General features: G+C 34.9%; 1 protein-coding gene across 1 annotated transcript in view; it reads left to right on the top strand.

Moving 5' to 3' along the window:
- The window catches only part of CEP350 (centrosomal protein 350), a 144,197-nt gene that overhangs the window by 86,187 nt on the left and 36,956 nt on the right, over nt 1-21,054 (top strand). Inside the window, exons 26-29 of the mRNA XM_039249495.1 lie at nt 486-632; nt 4,774-4,931; nt 13,936-14,135; nt 19,482-19,693. Coding sequence (XP_039105426.1) covers nt 486-632; nt 4,774-4,931; nt 13,936-14,135; nt 19,482-19,693 — 717 coding nt within the window. The remainder of the gene's footprint in view (nt 1-485; nt 633-4,773; nt 4,932-13,935; nt 14,136-19,481; nt 19,694-21,054) is intronic.

Below are 21,054 nucleotides of genomic sequence, written 5' to 3'. Positions count from 1 at the left end.
TACTTCAAGTCTGTGTACCTGTGGGAGTGGTAACTGGTGTAACCACTTTGGATGGAATTTCTCCTAAAGAACAAATTCATAGTATGAAACAGTTATGGCATGAAAACATTCTTTCGGATGATAAAAAATTACAAGGGGCCTGAGTTGGTTCCATTAACTACTTTATTTGCTATTCAACTTATTAAATAAATAAGTGTAAAGACCAAGTAGCACTATGGAAGAATGTGGAGGCATTTTAAGTTTAAAAGGGGAGCAGGAAATTATCGTCTGTTGTAATAAAAATTATTTAAAATTAAGGGATCATGTTAAATTATTTTAGCATGATGGGGTTATGTGACTCTTTTTTCCCTCCTTCACTATTTAAAAATTTTTCAATACTGTATGTTTTTATTTTTGATATATGTGATGATTGGGCTTTCTTAAAATACTACTTTGGACTTATATCCTCCAAATCTCAATCCCTCTCCTAACTCTTTAAACCTTAGGCGGAAATTAAACGTCTTCAGGAAGCCAATAAGGCAGCTCGGAAGGAAAGACAACTAATTCTTAAACAGCAGGAGGAGATAGAGAGGATTCGACAGACCACCATGAAATTACAGGAGAAGCTGAAGTCAGCAGGGGAGAATAAATTGGTAAATTACATGAAATTACTATTTGTTTTCTGCCTCATGTTGCTTGCTAATCCCTAACCCTGCCTCAGTTTCTCATGTGATGGATATGTTCCTTTTAGCACCATGATATGATAAGGAACTAGAATAAAGTTTTATGTATGTGCCTTTATGTATAATGAGAGTTTTAATTTTTTTTCCCCATGGAGTATTCAAGTTTTGAAAGGGACACATGGTTCATACAATAATTGAAAGATGTTTTCCATTTATAAACTCAGTTGGGACGGGGCGCCTTGTCCTTGCTTATCAATCCAATTATATCCCTCAGAATTAATGAGCGATTACTTTTGCTCTTGTTACTTATTTTAGCCATCATATGTTAATACAATAATATAGAAGTCAAAGGACGTATTCAGATAAAAGCAAAATTTGGATCTATTCTGAGATGCTATGAATTGTTGATACAGTGTTGGAGAACCCAGATTGGATAGCTGTATAGTTAAATAAAGTCCCTAGTATTTTCTGCTTTGATTTTTAAAATACACTTTAAATTTTGGAACAATCTCAAATTTATAGAAAATGTCAACCATGGTACAGAGAACCTGTCTTCCTGAGTTCAAAGTATGACAGTTCTCCAGCTGTCACAATAATGTGTCTTATATCAAAAGGTAAGTTCAGAATCACATATTGCATTAAGCTCTCACTTCTCTGTTATCTCCTTCAGTCTGGAAAAGTTACTTGACTCTTATAACCTTGACATTGGAAGAATACATGCCAGTTATTCTGTTGAATGTTTCTCAACTTGGATTTGTCTGATACTTTCTTATAATTAGGTTCAAGTTGTGCATTTTTGGCTGGAATATCACTGACATGATGCAGTGCTCTCCTTGCATTCAGTCAGTTGGTGTCTGATTTTGATTTATCCCATTACTGATGATGTTGACTTGACTTGATCACTTAAGGTAGTGGCTATCAGATTTTACTATAAAGTTACTTTTTTCCCTTTGTAATTAATACTTTGCGTGAGTTATTTTTCAATTTTTATTAAATACATATTTTTAATTTTTTTATGTTTATTCTATTTTTGAGAAAGAGAGAGACAGAGCATGCAGGGAGGACAGAGAGAGGAGGAGACACAGTCTGAAGCAGGCTCCAGGCTCTGAGCTGTCCACACAGAGCCCGATGCGAGGTTCAAACCCACAAACTGTGAGATCATGACCTGAGCCAAGGTTGGCACTCAACCAACTGAGCTACCAGGCACCCTTGCATGAGTTACTTTCAGACTACATAAATTCTTGTTTTTCATTAAACTTATTATTTTATTTATATCAATATGGACAGATTCCTATTTTACTCAGAGTTAAACCTGTTACTGACATTTGTTTTGATGCTCACTTTGTCCCAAATCAGACTATTTCATGTTTCTTTTCAAGTTTTTGTGTCCTTTTGACATGTCCCCATCAGTCTTTGGGCACTTCCGTGTTTCCTGCAACAAAATGTCTCCAGGTCATCTTGTACCTTCCCTGCCCCAGATTTGGAATCAGCTGTTTATCCAAGGAGGAGAGTTCTTTAAAAACTAATAGGCATGCTCATTGCTATTCAGGTTTTAGTCCTCCTAAAAGCAACAAATCTAAATAATACATAATTTTATTAAATATAATAAAAATACACATTTTATATATGTTTATTTCTGTATGTACATAGACATATAGTATATATATCATGAGTTCATGCTGATTCTTCCATTTCTAATCCAGTACCATAAGGTTCCATTCTAGTTTTCTTTCTTTTGAAACTTCCTTCTCTGACAGACAACTGGTTAACATTTTCCGTAATACAGAAATGATTGGATCATTCTTCTCTGTAACCCATCTCCCATAACTGCCACCCCTTTCCTCATGTGGATAGCCTTCTCGTCGCCCCTGGATTCTGACTCCCAGGTCAAGTTGTTCCCCCATCTCCTTGCCCTTTCTCTGTTCTCTCTTACCCTCTTTGCCCTCTGTTCTCTGTGGGAATGCCACCTCACTCTGTCTGGGCTTGTGACATGCCATGTAGGTCTGCTTCCACGTGGACATCCACGTTGTTCCACTTGGGCTCTGACTTGGCACACAGGCCACCCTCCTGTGTTAGATGCCTCCTTCATCTCACTCCATTCAGGACACCTTATTCACCTCCACCTCTGTATGGACCTACCTTGTTCTCTTCATCTAATGACTTTCATATTGAATTACTTAGGAAGGAGGACTTTGCTGTGTATTGTTCACAAAATAAAAACAGCCATGATTGTCCCTCATCTTCCTGAAAAGTTATGAAAATAAATGAGTATTTGTGGGAAAGACTTACTTTTTTTTGTTCTTTAGAAAAAACATATCAAACCAATAGTTCTAGGGATCCTGGGTGGCTCAGTCGGTTGAGCATCTGACTCTTGATATTGGTTCATGTCATGATCTCAGGGTGTGTGGGGTCAAGTCCCTCATCGAAATCTGTACTCAGGCTGCTTGGGATTCTCTCTCGTTCTCTCTTTCTCTGCCCCTCTCCCACTTGCTCACGCACACTCTCTTTCTCCGTCTCAAAATAAATATTTTTTTAAAAACCCAATTGTTCTAAATCCTTTCATTATAAACTTAATTTGAGAGAATACTGCTTTTTTCATTAGAAATGGAAAGAGAAATATCCATCCCCCAGTATTATTAAAATAAATTATGTGTTCCCTTCATTCTTTTGTCTGTACATATAGTTATAAGGTATCATATATGTGTCTGTAATTTTATATGCCTTTTGAGTGGGCTCGATTTGAAAGAAATTAGGACAGGGCGCCTGGGTGGCTCAGTCAGTTAAGTGTCTGACTTCCGCTCAGGTCATGGTCTTATGGTTTGTGGGTTCGAGCCCCGCGTCGGGCTCTGTGCTGACTGCCAGCTCAGAGCCTGGAGCCTGTTTCAGTCTGTGACTCCCTCTCTCTCTGACCCTCCCCTGCTCACACTGTCTCTCTCTCCTAGAAATAAATAAAACATTAAAAAAAAAAGAGTAAGTAGGATAGTATTTACTATATCCTATTCATTTCATTGAATTTTATTTAATTTCAGTATAACATTTCTAGCTAGACATTTTCATTTGCATTAACAGTCTAAAATATTTTCCATTCACTTGTGAGAATGGGGAATAAATGGAGCTAGCTACTATTTCTTTATCTTGCTTTCTTTTAATATTTTAATCTTTTCCTTATTAAAAAAGAACAGTGTTGTAGTGCCTGGGTGGCTCAGTTGGTTAAGCGTCTGACTTTGGCTTTGGTCATGATTTCAGTTTGTGGGCTGGAGCCCCTTCCTGGGCTCTGTGCTGACAGCTCAGCGCCTGGAGCCTGCTTCGGATTCTGTGTCTCCCTGTCTCTGCCCCTCCCCCACTTGTACTCAGTCTCTCTTCAAGAATAAAACATAAAATTTTTTTAAAATAATTTAAGAAGTGTTGCCTTTCTGCTAAGATATAAAGTTATTTCCCTATCTGACCAGAAATGTGATTATGCACAATGAATTGATACATGCTTTCTCAGTAACTAGATTTCTGCTTAAAACAAACCTCATGCACAAAATTTATGTTATTTTAAAATAAAATGTTTCCTTTAAAATAGCTGCTTTAGGGGCACCTGGGTGGCTCAGTCGGTTAAGCGTCCGACTTCGGCTCAGGTCATGATCTCACCGTTCCCAAGTTCAAGCCCCACATCCGACTCCGCGCTGACAGCTCAGAGTCTGGAGCTGCTTCGGATTCTGTGTCTCCCTCTCTCTCTGCCCCGCCCCTGCCCCTGCCGCCCCACTCATGCTCTGTCTCTCTCAAAAATAAATAAACATTAAAAAATTTAAAAATAAAGAAATTAGGACATACACTAGACTGCTAGCAACAGAAGATTTTTGGATTTTTTTCACATCTTTTAAAGAAATTATTATACTTTGTGATTATATATAAATGTATGTAAGCTATACATAACTAAATCTGTATTTTAGCCACTTTTAAATGCGTGATATAATCCTGTCATATAAGTGATTCCCTTTATTTCTACTATTTTTATAAATATGATTTTGAGGATAAACATAATTTTGAAATTACAGTGTTTAAGATCACTTTGAGACCTTAAATTCCAGTAAAATTGTAAAGTTTTACCCTCCTTTGTTTACAGGACTCTCCTAGCGACGATGATACAAAGGATAATAAGGCAACCAGTCCTGGTCCGACTGACTTGGAGACCCGCAGTCCCTCCCCCATTTCGATCTCCAGCAGTGAAACTAGCAGCATTATGCAGAAACTGAAAAAAATGAGAAGCCGCATGGATGAAAAGTAATTCGTTTTTATAAATATCTCCTGTTCACGTTGAAAGTGATAGCAACAAATATCTTTAATGTACTTCATTAGATTAGGCTGATAAAACATAATATTTTATGAATTCAGTAGCATTTTAGTAGAATTATCAAGTCAACCTAGAAGTCAATTGACTATAGATCTTATTATAAAACAAATTGTCTTGTTTTTAATACAACCAGCCTTCTTATTTTAAAAACCAACATAGTGATTGTACATATACTCATGACAATGTTTCCATCTTTCTTTCATGAAAAGGTAAAAGTAAGTGTGAGATTTATACCTTCTCTGCAATCCGTGGATATGTCTGTTTACTTGGGGAAGCACTTAATGGTACATCCTGAGACCTCATGCCATGGCTCGCTAACCACTCCCAGTTTAGGTCAGATAGAAATTTTAACCTGTGAGTAGGTGTGGATTGTTCAGTTGAAACCAGAAAAACTGAAATTCTCCTGGGATGTTGAATGATTTGCCCATCTACCATTCTTCTAAAACATTTCCTAGTATTATTTTTTAGAAGCTCTTTTAAAGAAGGCTACTTCTACTTAAACGTAGCTCAGTTGTGTGTCAGCATTGACCGTATGCAGTTACATGTACTTGAGAGTTTACTCTTCTGGGTGTACATTTAATTAAAATAACCTTGTCAAGTTGCTGTTTGTGGACCCTAGCCTTCACTTTATAACAATTTCTGCCTTCTTTAAATATGAAAGACAAACCCATTATAATTTTTTGTTGACTGCTATTTTATTTTGTTAACAGTTTGAACTGCAGATTGAACTTAAGTTGTACTGATATCCTTTGTCAGCGTACCACACAGCACCAAATTTAATAATGCTCTGTATTTTTATATGTGACATCAACTTATGAATTAATTAGTTCTCAAATAGGCAGTTGTAAATCAAGCCTTATATACTGTAGGTATAGTGTTACATGTTGGCACTTTATTGCTTAGTTAAATTGCACTTCATAACCTTAAAATACCTAAGTTGGTTATGAAAATAAGTTTTAAAAAACAAATACAAAATTTTAAAATAAATATAAAGAGGTGAAACCAAATAATTACAAACGTGTAAGTATTCCTTTTGGATAATTCCACAGGATAGACTGAATAAGGCTTTTTCATATAAGAATGTATTGAAATGTAGACTAAAGATGCTTTCTTCTTTCTTAATAAAATTTCCCAAAGCCTGTACAGGCATACTGTTTCGCTTCAGAAATGTTTGAATTCAGAGTTATCTGTCTTGTGAAGTTTTAGAGCTGACCTAACACTTTATATATGCTTTCAAATGTCTTTGGTAAATGTTGGAGGAAAGGCAGCTTCAGGAGTAATTTCTTCGTTGATCCCTTGCTCATCTATATTAGTAAGATCCTCATTGCTGGCCTTTATGAATAATATTCTAATAATTTATTCACAGAGAAGAAGAAACGCTAATCCTAGTCTGTTTATGAGATGAGACAGTTCATGCAGTGCTTATTTCAGATTTGGTTAAGCTTTAAAAATTCTAAATAACAAATTCAGGATTGAATTTATTTTGTTCCAAATTTTATTAATTATTTTCTCAAAATCCAAAATATTAAACGCACAGAATTTTTGTATTATTGTTCTACCTTCCTTTGTCAGCCTCTGCAGTAACTGTTTGAGAAATTCAAAGAAATAGGCCTTGAAGGATTCAGTGACTTGATCTGTATTTGAAGCAATGCAGTTGTGTTTGTGGGTGGGATTAGGGTAAGGACAGTGGTGGCAAAGGAATTAGTTTTTTTTTTTTTCCCCTCGTTGCCGCTTTATTATTTATATTTGGCTCCCTACTCACCACAGTCCTCCACCATTAATGGATTGATATTAATGTTTGCAGATGGTGTCCAGATTCTATACATAAGGGGGCATGCACACGCACACTCGCGCAGTAGCTATATACACAAATATAAGCTTTTTTAAAAAAACCAAAGATATTATTTAGCATCTTGCGTCATTTCACTTAAAAGTATATCATATAGTCTTGGGGCGCCTGGGTGGCTTAGTCGGTTAAGCATCCGACTTTTGCTTAGGTCATGATCTCGCGGTTTGTGGGTTCGAGCCCCGCGTCGGGCTCTGTGCTGACTGCCAGCTCAGAGCCTGGAGCCTGTTTCAGAGTCTATCTCCCTCTCTCTCTGACCCTCCCCTGTTCACGCTGTCTCTCTCTATCCTAGAAATAAATAAAAATATTTAAAAAAAAAAAAAAGTATATCATATAGTCTTATGTCATATATCGCATGTCATATATCACATATCATATATCATATGGAGGGAATATACCTCCAACCCACTACATATGGATTTATCCTGTTCTTTCTAACAACTGTGTAGAATTCCATACTATCATGCTCCATGATTTATTTGGTAATTTCACTTTTTTTTTTTTTTTACAAATAGTTTATTGTCAAATTAGTTTCCACATAACACCCAGTGCTCATCCCCACAAGTGCCCTCCTCCATGCCCATCCTCCCCCTCCCCCCCACATCCATCAGTCCTCAGTTTTTGTCAGCATTCAAGAGTCTCTCATGGTTTGCCTCTCTCCCTTTCCCCCACCATTTCCCCCCTTCTTCTCCCCCTTGGTCCTCTGTTAAGTTCCTCCTAATCCTCCTATACGTGCAAACATATGGTATTTGTCCTTCTCTGCCTGACTTATTTCGCTCAGCATAACACCCTCAAGGTCCATCCATGTTGCTACACATGGCCAGATTTCATGCTTTCTCATTGCCATGTAGTATTCCATGGTATAGATAAACCACATCTTCTTGATCCATTCGTCCGTTGATGGACACTTAGGCTCGCAAAGGAATTAGTTTTAATGATGGTGCTGAAATTTGAGGATGAACCAGAGTATTTTTCAAAAATAGCAATGCCCTATAAAGGAAGATTATTGTTAGGCAGTGTTTTTTGATCTCTAGAACAAAATAATGTGAAAACTCGTCTTTATATCCCATTCAGATCACCAGAACTTTACACTGAGATCTCTTTCAACAATATTGAGCCACCCAGGCACCCCAACAATATTGGAATGTCAGTAAAGAAATGCCAGTAAATTGAATGAGTTAATTTTATAGTCAGCAGAATCATTTGAGCCTTTGCTACTAGGCACTGTTATTTGTTCTGTAGATTTGCAAAGGCAGTCTTACAAGAGATTACTATTTTATTGATGTAAAACACCTGTCAAAAAGTATTCCTCCCTCTGTAAGCTTAGCTAACTATTGAGAAGAACATTTTCACAGTATACCATTGCTTGTTGTTAACCCTCTGAACTCTGATTCTGTGACAATTGTTTCTCTGAAGCAATCAAACTGTTCTTGGCTACAGTGAAAGATTTCCTTCTTTATCTTTCACTGAGGCAGCAATGCCTTTGTTAAAATTTGTATTTCTAATTTATGGCTTTTCCTTTTTTATTCATCAGACATTATATAAATAATTTCCATTTCTAAGTATAATGAAAAGCAAAAGAAATTTAAGTTGTGAAAAAGATTTGTAGTAATGAATATATGTTTCAGAAACCACAGAGTGAATAGCCCTTAGTCTTTTCAGTACTGTTGGTAAGTGGAATCTGAGTTTTGGTTATTACTGTGAGGGGCGTTATTTACAATATAAGTGCATTGCTATAGTCCTGAAACATATATTCATGAAGAAAATACAATGCCATTGACTTCTACTGTTAATTTGCCATTTCCATTTCAGGAAAATATTTACTGAGCAAATAAAACAGAAAGAATGGGTTTACCTTTAAGTGTTAAAAAGGACATGGCACTTTTTCTCTTTCATTTAATAGCAGCTGTTCTTTTATATTGTTTACTAAATAATACTTATTCTTAGCAATTACTTATTGGGAAAAGTGTGCATGTGTCAGGTTCTGAGAGATATGAAGGTGAATCAAACCTAAACCTTGCCCTTAAAGAGTATATGGTCTAGGTGGAAAAAAGAAAAAGTGTTGATTCCTTTAGAGAAGTATATAGAAATTAATTGCTCAGAAATTCAGAGGAGGTAGAAATTTTTACTGGAAAAAATAAAAGCAATTTTCATGGGTGAATGTTCTGAGTTAAGTATACTTTTAATTAGTGATTACTTTATAGCATAAGAAGAAGCGGGAAAAAAAAAATCCCACAAGTATATAGTTATATTTTGGTTTGATCATTGCAGACCAAGTTAGCATGGAAAAATGAAGTCAGAACTTCTGAAACATTCATTTTAAGTATTTTAAAATATTCTCAGTTAGCTTAGAAACCATTAAAGGAGCAAATTTACTTACTTGGTTTTAAATAATCATAAAGTTAAACAGATAAATATTGTATGACATAGCTCTGTCTAAAAATATTCGTGGTAGTATCTATTCAGTATTAAGATCTTCACCATTAATCTGCTGAGTTTAAAAAGTTAAGGATTTACAAGGGAAGACTTTGGATATTCCTTTAAAGAAGACATATTCATTAGAATTCTAAAAAGTGTATTAAACATCATTGCCTTAAATTAAAAATAGAATTTTCTTAGAGAAGTTTCTAGACTAAGTCCTGATAGTCTGATAATAGTTTTTATTTTCTTTATTTCTAGGTTAGGAATAGTATACCTGCACTTTGTTTATTTAAGTATATGTAAATTATTAGGCAGTTTTAAGTAATGGAATAAATTTTGCTTGAGAAAAAAATACAAGACTTCATTTTCTGTTGTTAGTACTCTCCATATCCTCATATTTCTCGTATCATTAAAAATGCTTAAGGAGTTGAAGAATTAATTCATTTTAATATTTAAAACACTGTGTTTTATTTTTACTTATTACAATTTAGAATGAATTTTGGGGGTCACCTGGGTGGCTCAGTGGGTTAAGTGTCCGACTTCAGCTCAGGTCATGATCTCACGGTTTGTGAGGTCAAGCCCCGCGTTGGGTTCTGTGCTAACAGCTCAGAGCCTGGAGCCTGTTTTGGATTCTGTGTCTCCCTCTCTCTCTGACCCTCCCCTGCTCATGCTGTCTCTCTCTCTCTCAGAAATAAATAAAAAACATTAAAAAAAAAATAGAATGAATTTTGGGTCCAGAAACAACTTTAAATGATTTAAAGTATTAGGTTTTTGTTTTATTTAATAGTTTTCAGAGTCAAATGATTTTACAACTCAAAATTTATTTAAAACTTACATCATAATTTTACTTTTTCAAATTATAGCATGGTTTACAGTCTTTTGGAACATAATCTACAGTTGTATTAGCACAATGGGAAAAAAAGTGTTCCCATTTACGTCACATGATCTAGCAGTATATTGAGGTATTTAAAACAGTGTGAGGAGGTACTTGGAGAAAGAATTATAAACTGCTGGAACTAAAAGGTCTCTTAGGGAAGTCATCTAGTATAGTCCCTTAGTTTCACAGGAAGAAATTGAGGCCATGGACAGAAGTAATTTGTCCTACATCACACACATTGCGTCGTGGCAGGGCTAGAACTCAGACCCTGCTTTGTGGACACTAGCCAACCAGAGTTAAAGTTGAGTTAAGTTAGCATATCTGCTACCAACCTTATAGTTTAAAAAAAGAAAACTACAGTGATGACTTAAAGTTATCTCCGTAGAAACTGACCCTTCTCAATAGGATTTGTTTAAATTGGAAAAGTGCTCAGTGGCTATTTATCTGTATATTTACAGAGTTTAGAGTGTGAAAGTGTGACTTTAAAAGAGAACTAATTACTCATGAATTTCCCAAGATTAAATGTTGTAAGAAAATAATGATTTATATACTAGATTAAATCTATTTTATATCTAATTGTCCCAAGTCCAGTGTTCTTACCCATCAGAAGCCTTGCTGCGGGAGGCCTTGACACCAACCATGAAGCATATTAGCAGCATTTTTTATTAGTAGGCATCTATGACTCCATCATTTACAAATTTCATTTCTTATTTGTGCAACATCTTGCAGGATTGTTAACTCTAGTGTGAAGTACTGCTTCTTTTATTTCAACTTTATTTTATTTAGCTTTTAAAGGACACTACTTCTAGAATATACATATATTAAATAAGGAACATATGTTTCTGGGAAGAAGTTTTAACTTTAAACTTTTCTTACACTATATCTTAAAACTATTTTCTTCTTTTTTTCAATTAGCTATTTCTTTTGTTGTTCATTTCTAACCTAGAGCTTTTGAATATGCTTAATCATTATAAATGAAAAATAAATGTTCAGTATTTGTTCTAATAGAGAAAATTATTCTCTATATTGGGCTGGACAAATTTAAATTATATCTTTTTTACATTTCATTTTACATGTTCCAATATTATTCTGCTTTTTATACTAGGTCATGCATGCATTTAGCAGTTATGTACTTAAGAGGGTGGGTGATATTTAAATATTATGAATAGATTTTTTTGGACCTTTTGCTGAGTAATTTGTTTTTTGCATATTTTGATAATCAGCATCAAAATAGGTTTATTATACATTCATAAAGAATGGCAAGGAAGATTGCAGTGTCTTACTAAAATTTGACAAAGTTGTTTTCCCTTGAACTTCAGTGCAGAAAATCAAGGCAATCCAGATACAAACGTGTTTGTATGTGTGTGTGTACATATACAAGTAAAAGAAGGAGAGGTGAAATATTAAGTTGTATATGGGGAGACAGATATTGAAATAGTCTGTCATCTAAAGGCATATGTTGAAGCAAGATTCTACATACTTTTAAAATCCAAATGTGTGGCTGGATTTATACCTAGATTTTCTCACTTCTGTGACATACTGATATTATTCCTTGCCCTTCCAAGGCAAAAAGTGTTGCCTTGATCTACAGGTTATTGTTGTGTGCATGTGAACAGGAGCGTGCTCTGTCAAAGAGAACTAACCTTCCAAACCAGTACTAGACTCAGTTATCCTTTCAAATATCTACATGCTTTTATATATATATATATGTATATAAATAAATGATTTATTTACTATTTAAAAAGAAGAGAAACTGGTGGGGTTTTTTCTACTGTTATAACTCTAACATGAAATTTTCTTCTTACCTTTAACCTATGACTGAGCTGTCCACAGCATGATTTTTTTTTTTTTTTTTTTTTTTTTTTTTGGCTGCTGAGAGTATTTATTGCAACAAGCTTAGGTTATTCTTAATTACGCATTCTCATATTTTATAGAATGGATATGGTATTTCAATCTTATTAAAGTGGGCCTTTGTTAAATATAAAGCAAGATACCTCCAGTAGTTCCTATGAGCAGTTTTATGTGGTAGAGGTGAACAAGATATTTTTACTATAAACTTATTTTCCAAATTACTATTTTCAAGCTAGATCGTAAGGTTAAATAAGGCAAATGCAGTACATTTTATTTATTTAATTTTAATCTTAAAATATATGACAAGGTACAGATATAAAAGTCATTTGCTCAGGATTACATATGTATGTATAGTTGTGGATGTACTAGGTTAGAGCCATAGTTGTTGTACTCTGTGTTAAAGCTTATGGGAAAATTTATTTAGCTCCACACTGTACTTCTCATTACTTTACTCACAAGCAAGTAAATTTACCTGAAATTATAGGTAATGGTAAGCAACATCTGAGGAAAAAGTCATGTTTATTCAGAAATCACTGGTAAGATCTATAATAGAACGTTTTATATGTCACACAGAGTATAACAGTTGCTTTAACGGAGTAGCTTATAATGTTATTCAGGAGGCATATTAAAAGTTCTCCACTCAGCTCTTATGCTTTCCCTTTCTCACTCTTCTGCCTCTCGATCCCTTGGTTTTAAAATCTTCCTCCTTATTTTGTAGACACTGCTCTCCTGTTCACTACTTCTTCTCTGTCTTTACGTCTCACCACTGGGCCTCTCTCAGTGTCTGTTTTCCCAACCTTCATCCCAAATTCCAGCTGTATATCTACAACCAGTTGGTCAGGTAACTTTGCACCTTTTTCAGTGCACTCTTTGATAGAGCATGCTCTGTTCTTTTTGTTTGTTTTGTTTGCTTTTTCCTTTTTCTTTTTTTTCCTTAACAGCCGGGAGGCTTTTTGTCAAGTGTCCCATAGATGGTACCTTTTTGTTTCCACGTTAATATGACATGCTGACTGTTCAAGAAATGGAATGACCATTTTCGTGCTTTTTATTAAGTGTTTGTTGGATGTGTGAACACATTTTTGTTGGTTAGCTACCAATACAGATCTAACACCAATGACATGAGCAGCCCACCTTTTATTTAGCTGTGGCATCTACATTGGAGGAGAGTTTAATAGTAGCTTTTTAACTACTCAGATAACTTTTCCTAAATCAGTAATTTCTCTTGATCCTTTGGAGCTACAACATATCAGGCTATTGAAGTTCAGAGATTGGGTTAAATTGAGAAATTTGAGGCATTTGGTGCATCCTTTTATTCAAGTAAATAAAGTTATGTTTATATGCTTAAGGCATCTGACTGTGGTGCTCAGTATTCTCTCCATAATTACCAACTGACATTGCATCTCTTAGGCAATGGGAACCAAAGAGGGGTATAGTGAGTGATACCTGAAGTAAAACCAGACTGAATTTGAAAGTAAAAGTCAAAAAGGAACATGAACACATTTTTTGTTTGCTTGCTTGTTTGGGGGCTTTGAGATTTGTTTTTTGTTATTGTTTTTGGTCTTTGTTATTTTGGGTTTGTGTGTTTTCTGGTCTGAGCCTTCAGAATAAATTCCTTATATCTTCTGTTATGAAAAAAGTCACCTATGAGAAGTGAATATGTAGTTTCAGGATTATCAGTCATGGTTGTCCAGATATTCTGAAGATTGTCTTTTCTGAATTTGCCACCATGTTTCCTTTGCTAATCTTTCCAAACAATTAGAAGTAAAACATAAATTCTCTCCTTTTCTGAATAATTCATTAAAGCTTCTGTTATTTCAAAGCTTTTTCAAAGGAGTAGCATGAATGTGCTGTTTTTACACAGCTTGTTGAGAAGGCAGGGAGTGGTATAGAGCTCTGCCATAGATTTGTTCTCTAACCGTTCCTCGTGGTGTGACCGTAGGTTTCTGACAAAGCGAGAACAAAAACTAATGCAACGGCGACAACACGCGGAGGAGCTGCTGGAGTGGAAGCGCCGTTTGGATGCAGAGGAGGCAGAAATTCGTCAAATGGAAAAACAAGCTTTGGCTGCCTGGGACAAAGAATTAATAAAACCTAAAACTCCAAAGAAAGAAATTGAGGACCAGAGAACAGAACAGAAAGGTAATAAATACTAACTCCATTTATTCTGCAAACCCAAGCCTAATGTAACCGAAAGATTTATATTTCATTGTTTTTAAGAAAGGCGGATGATTAAATGTGAAGAAAGCTATAAAACTGCAAATGACACAGACCTGGAAATCATGAGACTATTGTGAAGAACTTTATGCTAACATATCTGAAAATGAGAAGAAATGAGTGAATTCTTTTTTTTTTTTAATATTTTTTTTATTTATTTCTAGGAGAGAGAGAGAGACAGCGTGAGCAGGGGAGGGTCAGAGAGAGAGGGAGTCACAGACTCTGAAACAGGCTCCGGGCTCTGAGCTGGCAGTCAGCACAGAGCCCGACGCGGGGCTCGAACCCACGAACCGCGAGATCATGACCTAAGTGAAAGTCGGACGCTTAACCGACTAAGCCACCCAGGCGCCCCGAAATGAGTGAATTCTGTGAAATGGAAGTGGGTTAGTCCGTGACCAAGTAGGAGTTAACACATTCTAAAAACATGGCAAATTACTTAACAGATTAAAGGAGAAAAGTTACATGACATCTCAGTGGATTTGGGGAAGATACTTGATAAAATCCAAAAAGCATTTCTAATAAAACAAATTTAGATCAAAGTAGCAATAGAAGGGAGCTTTCTTCACATGATCTAGGATATCTGTTAACAAAAATGGAAAACCAAACCTGCAACAAGATACTACATATAAAACTTTCCCTTTAAATTTGGAAATAAGACAAAGGTGCTTCTGTTTCACCTAAGGAGTGAAAGGAAGAAGTAAAACGTATTATTATAGAAAATCCACCATTTAACAACTGACTGGTTGTTAAATTTGTAAAGAAAATTCAATTAGACGTCTATAGACCAGCAGAAACTGGCTAGAAAAATCTAATTTAAAAAGTTTATTTATTTATTTTGAGAGAGAGTGCAAGTAAGGCAAGAGCAGAGAGAGAGAGGAGAGAGAGAATCCCAAGTAAGCTCCATGCTCAGCACAGAGCCTGATGCAGGGCTCAGTCCAACAACTGGGAGATCATGACCTGAGCCAAAATCAAGAGTCATATGCTTAACTGACTGAGCCATTCAGATGCCCCTAGAAAAATTAATTTCAAGATACCATTTATCATAGAAATAAAAAACATGAAGTACTAGGAATAAATTTAACAAAAAATATATAAGATCTTTATGGAGAAAACTTTAGAATTTTATTAGGAGACATTACATAAAACCAAAATAAATAGAAAGCTTTTCCATTCTCACAGGTTCAGTGTCATTAAAGATGTTCATTCTGCCTGAACTTATTTGTAGATTTAAGGCATTTTAAATCAGAAATGCAGCAAGGTTTCTTCATAGGGTTTGACAAACTCATTTTACAATTTTGTACGAAAGAACAAAGGATCAAAAAACAAAGACACTGTTAACGAAGAACCACGAAATGGAGAACTTACATTACCAGATAACAAAACTTGTAAGAGTTTAATAATTAAAATGGGATTATTTGTACAGAGATAGACAAATAGATTATCAAATAGCCCAGAAAAAGACCCATACAGATGTGGAAAATTGACTTCTGACACAGGTAACTTTGCAGCACAGTGAAGGAAGGAGGGACTCTCCAATAAGTTTGGAGGGCAGGAAAAAAATGAAATTGGATCCCTACATTGACAGTATAGAAAGATCCAGCTGAAGGGTTAAAAAAAAAAAAGGTTTAAATGTAAAAATTAGAATTATGAAACTTTTAGACCATAGAAGAGAATATCTATATGACATCAAGGGGAGGGAAAGATTTCTTTAAAGGTTATACAAAGCAAAACCTAAAGGAAAATATCAATATCTTTGATTTTGACTTCAATAAATCAAGAATTTCTGTTCATTAACACACCATAAAGGAAGGAAAACAGCAAAAGAAGATATTTGCAACACATATGACTGACAAAGGAATAGGAGAAGAACATGCAAGCAACTCCTGTGAATCAAAAATAAAATGACAACCACATTTTAAAACTAGGGGTCAGAGTGGATAATTCACAAATGAAGAACTCCAAATCATCAATAAATCTGAAAAGATGTCACATTTATTAGTAATCAGGGCATAAAAACCGTAAAGAAATAATATTTCCCTTCCTAAGCCTGCTGGAACAAATTACCACAAATTCAGTAGCGTAAAAAAAATTCTCCCCTTTCTGGGGGCCAGGAGTATAAAAGCAAGGTGTTGGCAGCACTGTACTCCCCCCGAAGGATCCAGGGAACAGTTCTTTCCTTCCTCCTTCCAGCTTGTGGCTATGCTGTCAGCATTTCTTGTGTCTGCCTGACTCCAGTCTCACACTGTCTTCTCCATGTCTGTCTGCTCCTCTGGTCTCATAAGGAAAGTTGTCAGTGGATTTAGGGCCTACCCAGATGATCTAGGATGATCTCATCATGAGATCCTTAATTACATCTGCAAGGACCCTTTTTTCCAAAAAGAATTTCATTCACAGGTCCTGGACGTTAAGACATGGACATTTGTTTTCCAGAGCCATCACTCAGCCCATTCACAATACCCATCAAGCCCATTGGTATGCAGGTGGAACAAGGAACTGCCGGTGTATCAATTGTTAAACCTAGTTTGAAAAACAGGTTGAAAAAAGAGTCATTAAAAGTAACTGATAAAATAATAAACATGAGGTACACATATCGTACAATTCAGTAGTTTCATTCCCAAGTATGAATCCTTTTTCTCTTTGTTGACATTACACTGATGTAGCAAAAATAAGGGTAGGTAAAATTGCTGACGCCTTAGTATGAATCCAGCCCGTGGTGCCAAACTGTTATTAGTCATTGTATTCTTCACCACTTTGTACTAACGATAACATGCCAGTTTGATGTAAGAATGCCCTGAAATAAGCACTTACAAGTACTAATTTTGTTGAATCTCAACCTTAGGGTACATATCTTTTTAATATTTTATGTGACAAAATAGGAAATACGCACGAAGCACTCACATGTGCTGAAGGTTGGTGGTGGCCTTTAAAAAAGCACGTAATGCAGTGGTTTGAATTGCAAGCTGAACTAGTCATTTTTTTCATGGAGTAACATTTTTACTTAAATGTCTAAAAATCTGTGCTTATTTACATTTGTGTATTTGGTAGTTTCTCAAAAATACAAGAAGCAACTTTGACCGTTCAAAGAAAACAAGGGCTACATTTATTACCAGTGATAAAATTTAAGCTTTCAAGCAAAAATTTAGGATTTTAGAAATGCTGTTTTCCCCATCTTGAGCTGGACAGCTTTTCAGTACTTAAAAGACTTTCCTGACTTGATGGGTGATGATATTAATCAGTCATTTTTTCATATTGCATGATAAGATGTGTCAACATTGGGAAGATCTTCAGCACTCAGCTCACCAGTGTTTTCCAAATAACCAGTGATGATTTAGAGAATGTAACAGATGACAAAAAGTTTACTGATATGGTTTTAGCTTCTGCATTACAGCTAAAATGTAAGGAACTACCAATGGTTGAGTTTCGGTGTAGCATCAAAAAAGAATACCCACAATTTTCTGTACAGACTGTTAGAATACTCCTTCCTTTCCTAATTACATAGATTCTTTGAGAGGCCAGATTTTCTGCATATGCTTCCACCAAAACAACAGATAGCCACAGATTGCAGACAGAAGCTGATATGAGATTCCAACTGTCTTCTGTTAAGCCAGACATTACAGATATTTTTAAAAATGTAAAACAATCCCTCTCCTTTCAACTAAGCCCTTTTTTTTTTAGGAAAAATGTAGTTATTTTAAATTTTAGTAAAAGACATTTATGTTAACATGTAGATTTGTCACTTGTATTTAAATATTTAAAATTTTTCCCATTTTAACTTGTAGTATGATAAATATTGATAGATATAACCATATCTGTCACCACAGAAAAAGCTTTTTGTGGTCTTCAAGAATTTTTCAGAGTGTAAAGATGTCCTGAGGCCAAAATGTTTAACTGCTATCTTAGAGCAATGTTTTTTCATGTCTAGCTCTCTCATTTATCAGAACTGTTGGCCTACTTAATCGTGGAAGAAGTGTTATTGGGTAAATGTGATAAGACAAAGGCAATTTTAATGCAATTTTAATCTCATCAAATATATAGTTTAACTGTTTAATAATGTAAAGTAACATAAACAAAAGAAAAAATAGAGTTAACCCTTAAACAACATGGGGATTAGGGGCGCCAACCCACACACAAAAATTCATGTATAACTTTTGACTCCCCCAACACTTTACTTACTGCTAATCAGAAATCTTACTGATAACATAGTCAATTAGCCCATATTTTATATGTTATGTGTATTATATAGTACATAGTATAGTATTGTATTATTCTTATAATAAAATAGGATAGAGAAAATGTTTTAAAAAATCATAAGAAAGAGAAAATACATTTACAGTCCTGTACTGTATTTTTTAAAATGCACATATAAATGGACTTGTGCAGTTCAAACCCATGTTATTCAAGGTATTTCTTATGTGAAATAAGCTTATTTTACAGATCTTAAGCCCCGAATCTTAAATGAGGCTTTTAGAATTGAGTGTATCAAATGTTAGCAGTACTGAAGCAAAATATGGTATAATATAATTCTTGTAGGGCATTATACCTACAGAGACAAAGAAGGAAAGCAATGTAAATTCTTAAAATTATACAAGTATAATGTCAAGATTTTTCTGTTTAGTGTCAAACATATTTGTTTTCTTAGAAAGAGCAAGGGTTATAATGCACAGACAAGTCCAGAGACAAGATAGTGCTACAAATTCTGGAAGCTCTAAATAAAATTCACTGTATATCTCCATCGATCGTGCAGCTCTAGTTCATTCATTATTTTTGCTATGTTACATTTTATTGACTAAATATACCACAATTTATTCATTTTACTATCAGACATTTGTGTTTTTTAACTGTGTATATGTCCCCTGCTGTTTATATGCAAGATTTCTCTAGGATGCATACCTAGGAGTGGAATTGATAGATCAGAGTATTTTCATCTTTTCCAAGTATTGCCACATTGTTTCCCAAAGTGGTTGGAACAATTTACACTCCTAAATGAGTATATGAGTTGTCACTGCTCTATAGCTTCCCAATCACATCGGTTGTCGGTCACTGTCATTGCTGATTATATGTTTATAGATCTCTCCTTCAGTTTGCTGTCAGCCAAAGTTCTTACTTAGACTAACAGACTTTATAGTAATGTGATTCCTTAAATGATGGGATTAACATTATATCTAAATGCAACTAGTGAAATTATGCAAAAGCAAATGTAAAGTGTAGCAGTTGAAAATTTCTTTTGACCAAGCTTGTGGTCTTTTTCTTGTTTTTACTCTCTCTTTGTAGAAATAGCAAGTGAAGCAGAATCTCCAGTACCTTCTTACTCTCACCTACACAGTGAAAGCTCTATTCCAGAAGAGCTGGGCAGCCCTGCTGTGGGCTATATACCATCTGACTCTATAGTTCAGGAGCTGCCAGCCAGTCCAGATCACAGTGTGCTTACTGAAGAGATGGTTTGTTCACAAGAACTGGAATCTTCTACCTCTCCCAGTAAACATGTAAGTTAATGTATATTTATTCCTTAAAGCTTTAGACCAAAGCCTTCTGAAAGTTATATTATTAACAGTTCTGTTCTTGCAGTTATTGACGGTGTTGACTACTGCCTCTACCTGTAACATACAGTATATGACATTTGGACAGGAATAAAGCTTTTCATTGATTAATATTGAGGGGATAGGAACTTCTAAGATCTTTAAAAGATAATTTAAGTTTAAATTAAATTTAAAGATAACATATAGGGGCAATACAAGTGCTTATTAAAATCTGTATTGTTTCATATAATAGAAATAGTAAGAACTTAAACCATATGATTGTACCTTTTCTATAACTTAGTTAATAGCTGCCCTGATAACTTATAAATCAGAATAAAAGTAATGCTTTCATTTCTTTAAGACAGATCTGAAATGGTTATTGACTTTGAATTAGAATAATGGTCACTTCTAGAATTCTTATCCTAGAATAAGGTTTTCCACATTGTCCTTAATTCTGTATTTCATTTGAAAAAACCTGATAAGGGTGCTGGGTGGTTAAGTGTCCAACTCTTGATTTTAGCTCAGGTCATGATCTCACAATTTGTGGAATCGAGCCCCATTGAGCTTTCTCCTGACAGCGCAGAACCTGCTTGGGATTCTCTCTCTCCCTGTCTTCAGCCCCTCCTCCCCTACCCCTCTCAAACTAAAACAAAATTTTAAAAAATACTATCTGAGAAAAACTTAAGCTTAGAAACTTAACTGTCTTTTCAAATTTGATTTTATAAAGTATATAAAAGAATTCACATAATATTATTAAATACTAAGTAAACATAAACTTTGTTAAAGTCTGTGTCTAAAAAAGGAATCCATTTAATTTCAAAACGGAGTATCTTTCGGTAGAATCTCATTTCACTGTGGATGTGAAGAATGAATAGCATTTCCTCTATTGAAAAATTCATCAGATTTGTGTGTGTTATGGCACCTGAAAGATTTGGGGGAAAACATTTTTTATCCAATGAAGAACCTGTTCTGTGCTGTGTTGCAAAATATTCCAGTGCCTTGGGCATATACTTGAAAGCAGAATTTTTAGATTATTAAAGGCTTCTAATTAAATTATGTTAGCAAATTCTTAGTTATTATGTGAAATAGGCTTGTATACATAAACATAGCATGGAATTTACAACCAAACTATGCTTTTTGACACAATCTTAATATTACTTCCTGTGAATTGATTAAATCCTACCTAGCATTATTATTGAGATTCAGAATAGGCCTTAACCTAATCAAACACTAAAAATTAGTTTTCTTTCTAACAAGCAAATATGTCAAAGAAATAAAACTAGTGTGTCTTAAAGTGATTTTATAAATTGGGGCACCTGGGTAGCTCA

This window comes from Hyaena hyaena, unplaced genomic scaffold (genome assembly GCF_003009895.1).
Source record: "Hyaena hyaena isolate Hyena2069 unplaced genomic scaffold, ASM300989v1 scaffold_339, whole genome shotgun sequence".
Taxonomy (NCBI): domain Eukaryota; kingdom Metazoa; phylum Chordata; class Mammalia; order Carnivora; family Hyaenidae; genus Hyaena; species Hyaena hyaena.
The sequence above is the reverse complement of the archived record's forward strand: the minus strand, read 5'-3'. Positions and strand labels throughout refer to the sequence as shown.